The sequence below is a fragment of the Sebastes fasciatus genome, chromosome 8 (assembly GCF_043250625.1).
Source record: "Sebastes fasciatus isolate fSebFas1 chromosome 8, fSebFas1.pri, whole genome shotgun sequence".
Classification (NCBI taxonomy): Eukaryota; Metazoa; Chordata; class Actinopteri; order Perciformes; family Sebastidae; genus Sebastes; species Sebastes fasciatus.
The window spans coordinates 18933264-18945687 of NC_133802.1; the positions used below are offsets into that span (position 1 = coordinate 18933264).

At 40.1% G+C, this 12424-nt stretch overlaps 1 protein-coding gene across 1 annotated transcript; it reads left to right on the forward strand.

Moving 5' to 3' along the window:
* The first annotated feature begins 3536 nt into the window (after window positions 1-3536).
* On the forward strand, window positions 3537-7125 carry aar2 (AAR2 splicing factor). The gene is made up of 4 exons (XM_074644103.1): window positions 3537-3658; window positions 4432-5237; window positions 5329-5558; window positions 6368-7125. The coding sequence occupies exons 2-4, from the start codon at window positions 4472-4474 to the stop codon at window positions 6533-6535; spliced, it is 1164 nt and encodes a 387-aa protein (XP_074500204.1). The 5' UTR covers window positions 3537-3658; window positions 4432-4471; the 3' UTR covers window positions 6536-7125.
* The last annotated feature ends 5299 nt before the right edge of the window (window positions 7126-12424 follow it).

Genomic DNA, 12424 nt, shown 5'->3' on the forward strand with positions numbered 1-12424 from the left:
TCCTCACCTCCTCTCATCCTCTTCCTCCTCCTCATTCTCTTCCTCCTCCTCGTCCTCCTCTCTTCCTCGTCCTCCTCTCTTCCTCCTCCTCCTCTTTCTCCTCTCCTCCTCTCCTCCTCCTCACCAGCATCACGTCTGACAAACGAAACCGAAAGGACTTTGTCTGATGATTGATTGCATTAGTTGTCCAGGACGTGATCGGACTGGAGGTTGGTGAAACACTAAGCCCAGCGTCAGCAATCCATGACGGGGAGGAAATTGGAGCAGCACTGACTTTTCTTTTGGTGATGTTGGAAACCAACGGAGCACCACATCGCGGAAGTCTACCCGCCACCTCGTTAACCTATCCACCTGAGGAAGTGTAAAAAAAACAGGGCTTTTGGAGACAATGAGTGCGTCCAGATCAGACGGAGTAATCCCTTGGATCTCCCTGCAGAGGATCCTGCAGTAGAACATGATAAATGGTAAGTGGTGCGTAATTACGCAGCAGATGAGCTGAAAACTATTGAAAAGTTGCGCCACTGTATGAGGTCTGTGTACACCGCTGTACTTTCAGTAGGACTTGTATTCACATTGGTCACATGTGGTGCAAAACATCTGGAAAGCGACGGATGCTTTAACGCAGGTCTGCATGGCGCACTGTGCGTCCGTGCCAACTGGATTCATGTGTTTTTTCTTCTCGTTGTAACTTTTTCTTTACATATTCTGTGTTTCTGACGCCTCTCTCTCTCTCTTTTTTTTTATAGTGTCTGACCGGAGCTCTACTCCGCAGTGTCCTGGTGGTTCTCTTGCTGGCAGACACTTCCGGAAAACGTAGATGTAACTATAAAGAGATCCTGGGCTCCTACAGAGAGATCATCTTCGTTGAGCTGCAGAATCTGGTATGAGGATCTGTCTTTACCATCATGAATCTCTGGCATAAACTAATATTCTTCAGTTTTTATTCATTCATTCATTTATTTTTTTGCCCCTAGTTGCGTATTTTTTTTAGTACTCTCTATTTCTCTGACTTTGATAGAGACTTATTTATTTATTTATGTATTTTCTTCGCTCCATTAACATGACCTAAATGTCATTTTATTCGAGTCAGTTGCAGTTTTAATCAAACAAAGTGAGAGCAATGCTTGAATATCCTGTGATATGCTGCAGTGTTCCAGTGTTTGCAACTGCACTTCACTGCACCTGTAAAGCTCTGTAAAGTTTTTTGTTTTTTTTCTCTGAATAAATCCATATTTTTGCTTGTTCTTTTGCAGAATTTGACTGGCCCATTTAACACCTCCAAAGTGAGAGACCCCTGCCACTCTGGAAAGGTATTTGGCACTGTGCACTTTCAGTACCATGGACAGGGTAATAATGACTTATAACAGGCTAATTTTGTCCTGATACTGTTTTGCAAGAATCTGTCACATAATCTGACCCTTGTGGCTGCCTCACATTAAAGATCTGGTAAATGCAAAAGAAGAAATTACCATTAAACTGATGAGCAATGGGCTTTTTTTAAATGCTGTTTCATTGTATTCACTCTCTGAGTTACTGTCTCATGGCAGGCACACCGCATCCTGCTTTCCATCTATGGTATGACACAGCAGATGCGTTGTCAGAGGAGCGGCAAGCAGACGTCTGACCTGGAGAAGCCACTAGAGAGCATGGAGCAGCTCATCGTTCACAACTGCAGCCCTCATTATCTGGTGAGGAGAAGGACTGTTCTTCCATTTGTATTGAATGAATATATACAGTATATTGGTTTTCCATTTTCCTCACAATGAATAAGGGAAAAAAAACAAAAACTGCACTGCACAGAAAAGGATATCCCACTCTCTACCACCTCTCTCATACATAAAATAAGAAACAAATAAAGGTTGGCTATAGGGAAATGGTTTGCACATCATCTGCTCTATACAAGGATACTTATGTGATCCTGAAAAAGAACAGTATTAATGCAGATAACTGGATAAAAGACAATATTTTGCTGCATTACAATTGTTTTTCTGGTTGTATGCTTTCAGGGGAAGAAAGTCTCTTGTTCAGCTGTCCAGAAAATACGTGGAAAGAAGAGAAAGAGGAACAGGTTAATCATAGTTATCAAGGCACTGATCACTTGTTGGCAGAAACTTCAGAGTGTCCCTCTGCCCTCAAAGTAGGAAATGTTGTGTCTTCCTGCTTCCTGTAAGCCTGTGCTACTTTCAAGTGAATTCCCATAACGTTCGCCGCATCAAACAGAGTTTATTACATGGCCACTATTCAAATGCAATGTCATGAATGTTTACTGTTGTCAAGTTCTCAGTGTTTCGTGTGTTAAAACTTTGCATTGCTCCTTGTTTTATGTAACAGTTTATAGTAACCACAGATAAGCTAAAATATCCACAATGCATTCAAATACTTTCAGAAGATGCACATTTTCCAAAGTCTGTCCTGTTGTAACAACCAGTTTTGTCTTTGTAACCCGTATGTCATCATAATGTTCTTCCGTCATTTATGTTTCTGGAGTATATGCAATATAATAAAACTTACTTTTTTAAATGTCTGATTTCTACTCTACTCTCGGTACTGTGATTATTACTATTATTACTATTATTATTAGTAGTAGTATGATTAGTATTATTGGTATTATAATAATGATAATAATAATTAGAATTATAATTGTAATAATTATTATAATAATAAGTATTGTTATTATTAAATACAATTGTTATCATTATTTTTATTTATTTATTTTATTATTATTTTATTAGTGATGATGGTAGTATAAGTGTTATATCAACAAATGTTTTTTTTACAGTACCTAAAAACTATATTAACATAATCTGTGTACAAAAATCATAATAACATAATTAGAATTAATAAAGTAAAATAAAAGTAATAATAATAAAAAATTAATTGAATATAAATAAATACAGCAGGACTTTGTCACAATTCATCATTGTAATAAAAAAATCTAAATAATAAACTCTGAGTGGTATTTATCCAATATTATAATCAAGTACTGTGATATTATTATTATTATTATTATTATTATTATTATTATTAGTAGTAGTAGTAGGATTAGTATTATTGGCATTATAATAATGATAATAATAATAATTAGAATTTGAATTTGAATAATTATTATAATAATGAGTGTTGTTATTATTAAATACAATTGTTATTATCATTATTTTCTTTCATTTTATTTTTTTTATTTGTGATGATGGTAATATAAGTGTTGTATCAAAAATGTTTTTTTTTACAGTACTTCAAAACTATATTAACAAAAACACTGTACAAAAATCATAATAACATAATTTGAGTAAATAATAAAGAAAAAGAAAAGTAATAATTATAAATAATGAATTGAATATAAATAAATAGAGCTTAAAGAGACTTAAAATAATAATCAAAAAATAATCAAAATAATAAACTGTATATGGTATTTATATCTAATATTATAACCAAGTTAATCATTTGTTTTTGGAGTGAGATGACAGCTGCACTCTAAAGTAAACACCAGTAGCTTTGTGCCTACAGTAACAGTAACCTCCTCTAGAGCCCTGTCGAAGCGGAACACTACTAATACAGGAACTGTTTCCGGTCGGAGCAGAAGACATGTTGCACAGCGTCGACCAAACGCTCTTATAACGATGTAAAACATCAACAACCAGTTACACGAGGTTTCTTTACGGTAAATACGCTTTAAAATATATTTACAAATGTACGTTTAAAATCATATTTAAGTGTTTTAGAAACAGATAAACATCCATTCATAAATTTAACTGTGAACTGATGATGATGAGGATGAAGAGGATGAAGATACACATTGTGAGAAAATCCTACTGAATGTGTGAACATGAAAAACTCACACATAACAGCTGAAGGTTTAGCTCTTGTGTCTCCTTGTTTGTAATATACACCTCAAGTGCAACTACCTTTGTTTACATTTTATTTATTACATCTACTTTACCTATTTTACAAGTTACAAATTACCTCTGTTTACATTACATCTACTTTATATTTTATACCTCTAGTGTAAAACCTATTTATATTTATTTATTACATCTGTTTTTTATATTTTATACCTCTAGTGTAACAATTCTGTTTATATTTATTTATTACATCTATTTTATATTTTATACCTCTAGTGTAATACCTCTGTTTATATTTATTTATTACATCTACCCTACCTATTCTACATGTGCAATTACCTCTGTTTACATTACATCTATTTTTTATATTTTATACTTCTAGTATAACACTTCTGTTTATATTTATTTATTACATCTACTTTACCTGTTTTATTTGCTTTATAACTGTGTGTGTTTTTACCTGTTATATGTTTTATCTGCCTCGTTTAGTCTTGTCCAGTATTTGTTTTAAAGCACTGACCAGAAGTGGCAACTGTGAATCTCGTTGTATTTAATACAGTGACAATAAAGCTTTCTATTCTATTCTATTCAGTCAGTAAGTAGAAGTCAAGAAGCCCCTCGACAGAGCAGACATGGCCGACAGCAACGGTGTGGACATGGATCCAGATGTTGCTCGGAGGCTGTTTGAGGAGGGAGCCACCCTGGTGCTGCTGGATGTCCCTCTGGGTACCGAGCTGGGGATTGACTGCAAGAGTTGGCAAGTTGGTCCCCGCTTCAAGGGTGTGAAGATGATCCCCCCGGGCCTGCACTTCCTCTACTACAGCTCTGTTAACTCGCCAAGCTGTGGAGGAGAAATTGGCCCAAAGTCGGGCCTCTTCCTCAATCTCAAACCAAGAGACATCCTGTTGGCCAAGTGGGATCCCAAAGAAGAAGATCTGGACTTCTCGGCCTCGCAGAACGAAGAGGAGGTGAGCCGGATCAGGGCGAACTTGCGAGACCTGGATCCCCACCTGGGGCCCTATCCGTACGAGGTGATGAGGAAGTGGGTGTCCCTCACTGACCGTCTGAGCGAGGAGGTGGCCAATAGCTTACAGCCTCTTTCAGGTCGAATATGTGCCTTCTGTGACGTCATCCCCGAGGTCCAGCTCACACACACCAAAGACAGGGCAGAGCAGCCGAGGAACGACACAGCCTGTCAGAGCATGAAGGAGGGACTCGACAGGCTCCCCAGGATGAAGCCGAGGGAGGGGACGGAGCTGCGCTTCTCTGTTATCCCCGAGAAGAAGTACCCTGCTGGGGCTACGCCTGCCGAGATCACCCAGTGCAGCCTGGACCAGAGCTACGCCCTGGAGACTGTGCTGGAGAAGCACTACCAGCTGCAGCCTCTCAACCTGCTAGGTATGAGTTAGATACACTACTATAAGGTCATAAAAAAAATATTTAATTTCATATAAAAAGCTAACCACACTTCTTTTCTTTCCCCTCTCAGGTGAGCTGCAGTTTGCCTTTGTATGTTTCCTGATTGGAGACGTATACGAGGGCTTTGAGCACTGGAAAGGTCTCCTGGCTCTGCTGTGCCGATCGGAGGACGCGATGCGAAAGCGTAAGGAGCTGTATCTGGGGCTCATCGCCGTGCTTTACCACCAGCTCGGAGAAATCCCGCCTGACTTCTTTGTCGACATCGTGTCTCAGAGCAACTTCCTCACTTCCACGCTGCAGGTAGATGCACAACTTCAGAATCCCATGAATGCTGCTTTTAAATATGAGCTCAAAGTACATAGAAAGGAAAGAAACAACCATGTAGTGTCTGTCAGGAGAAGCTTCATCAGGATGCATAGACGCAACAATTTTTCTGAGTTTCACGTGGTCTAAATAACATGTTTGTTTTTTTAAAGGTCTTATTGATACATTTTTTTATGTAGACACATAATTAAAAAAAACATCCACAGAGCTTTTAGAAAAGGTGCCGAATAAAAGTATGGCTTTTCCTAAAAACAATTATGATTGTGAATTAATCATTTTAAAAATTGACGGGTCCAAAAGTAATGTTTTTTTTTTATCTCTGTGGAAGATATCTGACGTTTGGTTCCCACCTCTAAGGAGGTTGTGGGACAATAGTAATTTTCGCCCTTTATTTGACAGAGGACTGTGTACCAGTCCTGGGGCAACCGGGACATTGCGTTTATTGCTGTTAATGTTGCTTTAAGGTTGCACTCCTGCATTCAAAATAGTAAGTGTAAGTACGGAAGTATGCGAATTGAGACACAGCTCTAGTATTTCAAAGATCAGGGTTCTTATTTATCAAATGTATCAAGAGTAGCACGGTGGTCCTACCTGTCCTGAATTTCTCACATTGACCCGGAAAGTAATCTTATCTCCCCCAGAGAGAGCTGTCTTAACCTGTTAGGAGTTCCCAGGAGATGGGAAAATATTATTAGCACACATTTCAGTTGGTGTGGAAAAGGTAGAATGTCAAAGCAATTACAAATCATTACATCGTTTGACTGTTTTTTTTTTTTTCCTCCCAGGACTTTTTCCAGTTTGCCAGTGGACCTGGTATAGACGGCACGCTGCGGAAGAGAGCGGAGAAGTTCAAAGCTCACCTGACCAAGAAGTTTCGCTGGGACTTCGATGCAGACTCGGACGACTGCGCCCCTGTGGTGGTGGAGCTGCCTGAAGGTGTCACCATGGACTGAGACTGTGGTATGGGTTCAGTGAGTGTACATGCTGGAGCCATAAGCAGGGAACAGGACTGACACTGAAGGTGAACAGTGAGGCCTGGTATTTAACTCTTAGTTTCAGTAACACCAGTAGTTCTCTAACAGTATGTGTTGAAAGTGTTACATGTGGGCTGTACAACACCTTCTCATATATGTATACAATTTGTACCCTGTTTATTGACAAAACATCCAAAGTGCTACGTCATGGCAGAGCTGCAGTATACTAAATGTCAGTGGTGCCCTCTGGTGGCGGGTTTCTCTAAGCTCAGCAAGCACTTTACAGTTTTAGAGCCCCTGTTGCAACACATTTATTGCCAAAATCAACCCCCTAGTTGTTTTAACCTCACTTAAGTTGGAGAGTTGATGCAAATAATTATAAGTAGTGTCATACACAGAGCTGTTATTTTACTTAAGACTACTTGTTTAACCAGAACTGTCACATAAAAAGACACTCTTAATATCACCAAACCTTCTCGATATGCAGGATTTAGCTGGAAGAAAACAAAATGATAGTATTGTGTGACTGTTGTGGTTCTATACCTTCTTATATTCAAAAATAAATAATGCTTTTTGTTAATAAATAGTTGCCACACTGTTAGAAAATGACAAAGTTTGTATTGGTAAATTGGTTAAAGAGACCACATCTGAGCTAACTCTTCCTAAGTTTACATTTTTCTATGATTTATTGGATCCAAATTCCTTCGAATAAAGAAAAAAAAAACACTTTTGATACAAAATAGCCGTGTAGTGCTTTGTGTCAGTACCATCTGTTGAATGTTATTACACGGTTTTGTTGAATACTGGATTCTGATTGGTCAATCACAGCGTTCTACGGTCTGTTATTTCTTTATAGCAGACCGTTGCTATGGACACAGTTCTGATGTTGGACTCTGGCGGACCATTTTTGTGTCAAATCATTGATTTCTTAAGTAAGTATCTGTGTAATAAGCCGGATAATGTACAGCTAGCGGGTCATTGCTGTGAAATAAACCCCTTCAGGGCGAAGCAAGACCTCCGCTTTGCATCAGGGTCCACCGCATCGCCCTGTTGGGGTTTATTTCACAACAATGACCGGCCCGCTATACATTATCCCTTACTTAATCCATGTTTCAGGGTTGCTTTGAAAATATATCTAATTGCGATATGATTCAAGATATTGGAGGGAAAGATCATTTTTACATCATTATTCTCATTTTCATTGAAAAACATTAAAATGATTATGTTTTTTTTTTTTTTGAGGTGATCTGTACCAAAAAAATGTTTTCTTAAATCTGTAGAATATAATGTGTAGGTCAGGACATCTCTGCACATTTCACACATTGCACACATTTCACCTTCAACAAATATTGTGATTTTAACAAATACTATATTGCGATTTCACTAAAATCTCAAGTAATTGTGCAGCCCTAGTTGCTGCTTGGCGTTTCAATACCTGTCAGGAGTCATGTCTCTCTCCTCCACTAGATGGCGTTCACGGGCTTTTTGTGAATATTTCAAACTTCATGTATCTTCTTAAGGATCTTCATCGTAACAGAATGAAAGCTGTTGTTATTGGTGCTGGGAGGAATTGGCGGTGGGTTCTGTGCACGATACAACTGTCCGGGATGGAAATCATCTTCAAGCTTTCTCTGATCTCAACAAAGATGATTTGTGAGGAACGACAGGTGGAGGAAAAAGTGTGGGGAGCACAGACGACAACTGGATCCACTCGATGATACAATTGCGTGCAATTTATTAGCTGCGTGTGTGTGTGTGAGAGAATGTGTGTCTTTTGTTTGGCAGTGATGGATGGGACAGGCCTTGTGTCTGTCAGTCTGTTGGTCCATCAATCCATTCACTTGTTAATTTCTCCTCTGCCCTTCCTGAACCTTATTTCATCTCCAGCTGGACTCTGCTTTGCCATGCCCCGGCTCCGTGAACCCGTCTATAACCATATAGCTGCTTTGAAAAGGACTGAAGCCGTCTAATGTAATTATGTGAATCAATAGAGTCTGGGCCTGTTGATGGAGATCCAAATGCCAATACAAGGAACCCATTCTCTTCCTAGAAGACAGATGATGTGAAATGGATGGTAATGCTAGGCTTTATGATGAGAACTCCCCCTTTTTAAAATGTACACACATCTTAAAAGACGATCAGTTCTGTATTTGTGGTCCACTCGGAGACCACTGGGGCCCTGCGCTGCTTGTTATTTTCCCTTTGAATGCAATTAGATGGAGAAAATGGCTTGGAACACATGGTGGAAACATATCAACGGCACAACATGGAAGAAAATGCGCCCCAATTATTTGTAGATTCACGATCCGCTCTGAGGATTAAGCACTGTACATTGTCAATGAAGACAGTCCCAGAAATTACACTGTGGGGACGTCCTTGGCGTCTCAGCCCCTCCATTAGTGCTGGAATTACAGTGTACAGCAAGTCGGCGGACAACTCGGCATGCACTCTTTCACCCTGGGTGAACGCTCTCCTGCCATGTTCCTGGTATGGCAGACATTTTCCTTTTAATCTCTCTTATTTGTTTAGTTTGGTGTGGCCGCCCTGGGGAGTGAAGCACCCTGGGAAACGGAGTTGATTGTGAAAAACCTCAAAGGCAAGTCCATCAAATGTGAGCTGGTCATTTCCATGGGGCTTCACAAGCTGCCAGTGTAAACACAGGCTCCTCTGTTCCCACCCCCCATTCTCACGCCAGCAAAGAGAATGGGGATGTTGATGTGTGTGCGACATCTTGACCGAGATTTGACTCTGGTTTTGATATTAATTATTGAACAATTAAGGTGTTCGATCATGTGTGTATGGAAATACTTAATTATTAATTGGTGCCGTTTCTGATCACGCATCAAGCATCTGCAGCGAACGGGCAAATTAAATAGATTTTCTTGTCTGCTAAAGCGGAAATTTTGAAATATAGTGAGAGATGTGCAGGATCATCAGCACCCAGAGATTCAGTACCATTTCAATGCATTTCTATATTTTGTTGACGTTTTAATTTGTCGTTTCTCATGTTACCGTTCTTTCCACACAGATTACTTGTTGCCATTCTCCCTTCAGTCACCCATCGAGTCTGTTTCTTTCTGTGACCACTTTGATACATGGCAAGATGCATAATTATAATGAATAGCTTGTCAAAAAGGTTTGTTTTTTTTGGTAATTGCCTGTTTCTGTAGATTACATGTGGGGAAAGATGTTGGTGCAGAAGTGGACCGAGTGTTGAGACGCATCTCTATTTCCTCCCACTGTACAGAAGTGAAGCCAAAACATCGAGAGATCACCCGTCCGAACCAATCGCGAGCTCAGTGCAGTCGCAGACTCACAACTGTCAATCATGACATCCCATCCCCTTTTTTATAGCATCAAATAACTACTTAAAACCAAACTTATCAGAAAAATGAACACTTGAACATACATCAGCGTGATAAGAACTACCTGAAATGACAGAAAATATCTTTGGTAAACATTTATTTGACTTTGACTTTTTATTTAGGCCCATCTGCTAACATGTAGGGGTGGGCCTTATGACCTATACTGCAGCCATCCACCAGGGGGCGATCCAGATGTTTTGGCTTCACTTTTTGGGATCCGTCCTGTCGTCCATCTTTAACAAAACACTCTATGGTTTGCTCTCTGACCTCTTTTCAGTGTTTTGTAGGGATTGCATTGGCAAAATTATAGTTACAGACATTTGGTAAAGTGGTTTAGTTGTGGTAAAGTTAACAATTCAACCCCTCACTTTTCATGTAATAATGCAAATAAAAATGACCAGATAATAATTCTCATAAATTAAGTATGAAGGCATGAAAAGTTTGTGCATCTGTGTATCAGCTGCTACTTCGTCTCACCTTCTTGTCTCTGACTTTCCTCATAAGTGTTGATGACGGGGCTGCGATTCCTCTGTATATTCCCTCTCTGCTGCAGCACCAGCGGGGCTTCACATGTCTGACTCGCATGACCCAAATGCGAGGCAGGCACGTGTACATTTTCCCAGGATGTGTAGCCTATATGAGCGTGCGGTGTGGGGCGCATGTACATTTTGGTGCCCAGACATATGGACGGGGAGGGGAGGGGGGTTGGGGTACTAAAAGCGGGGATGGACTAGGTTAAAAATCCCTCCTGGAAATTTCATACACACCAGGGAAGAGCGAGCGAGAGAGAGAGAGAGAGAGAGAGAGAGAGAGTGTGTGAACAATATGTTCTGTTATAGTGATCTGCTGAAGTGATTAAAGGCAGGAGCTAAAAACAAGGCGGTAGACCTTTTGAGGTCTGGTCAGCAGGCTTGTGTGTCTGTCAGTGTCTGTGTGTCTGATCATGTACAGCATGAGGTCACGCCAGCTGGCCAATAAACGTCCAAGGCTAACGAACTAAAGTTGTAGAGGTGAAACAAGTACACACACACACACTTACTTACAGCAGCACAATAACCTCCGCTGTCATGTCTCTCTGATGTCACAGAGCTCATAAATGTGTCTGCACTGTGTTGGCTGTATATCATCCCTGAGAGTTTAACTAAACATTGGACGGAATCGTTTTGAATCAAACACGGTTTAAACAAACCGCAGTAAAGATCCTTTCCTGGTCCCTATTCCCTCGTCCTCAGTCCATCAGATAGCTTTCAGTTTCCCCCACCTGCCCATCAGATGACTGATCTCTGACTTCCATTTTTAGTGTGTGTGTGTGTGTGTTGTCTTTGGCTGTGGCACTCAGAGCATGAACTCTGGCAGACCTTGTCACAGCAGAAAGGATTTGAAAACCGCTGCTGCACCTCCAAATACACACACACACACACAACCTCTTTCGCTATTGCTCACTTCTCTTCCTACCCTTATTTTTCTTTCTTTCTTTCTGTGTGAGGGTTTTTAGGTGAAAGCAGACCCCTCCTGGTAGCCCCACACCCAGGGGAGAAGCGGCTAAATGGTAAGAGGGTGGAGAGGAAGGGCAGGAGGGAAACCCTGAGCAGACCGGGGCCTTTCAGATGGCGCTTTGAGGAGGATGAAAACACTCATCACTCACTGTTTTCTACTGGGCATTAAAGTCGTTCCTGTTTCCCTCTGTTCTTTTTCTGCTTTCTATCAATTTTTCTGGTTTCTATTCACCCTCTACCGCCCGCACCAACACCCTCCACCTTGTGAATAATTCAGAGATTTCATATGTATTATTCAGACTTTTCTCACACACACACATGGCTTTGAATTTTTTTTACCCTTAATGTTAAAATATAGAAACTTCTTCTTTGTCTCTGCCCTCTGTGAAATTCTCCCTCTACCCCCAAGCAATCAGGTATGATATATGATGTCAGTATTTCCAATATGGAACAAAAGATTCAAGGATTTACTACACAGTATTTTTCCTAAAAGTAAAAATATGTTTTTTCTGCTTTCCTGTATCCTCAAATTTGTGTTGCGCCCCGTTGTGAGGGTCCCAACCCCGAGGTTGTAGAACCACTGCTATAAAGTTTAATAGACGGCTGCTTTGCCGTGGCTTGTGCTGGTTAATTTTTGGTTTTGCTCGTGGAAAAATGAAAAAGGAAAACCTCGTTTTTGGACGGGCAAAGCATCCCATTTATCTTGGAAGGAAACAGAAAATAAAAAGTGGTGGAGAAAATAAGTCTTTTGAAGAGCTTAGTGAGTGAAAGACATTGACACATTTCTCTTTAAACCATGATGAAATCTGTTTTTGTTTTCTGTTAAAACTGAGCACGAAAAGTTCATTCTTGACCTTGGAAGTAGTAGTTTGACTTAATACATTTTAACTCAAGTTGCAGTGCAGCTTTGTCATGCAGATTGTTGGGATTTTGATACTGAGCTCCACATCTAACACAAATCCAAACTCACTGAGTATTAGAGTACATTCAGCCGGTATGAGAAAAAT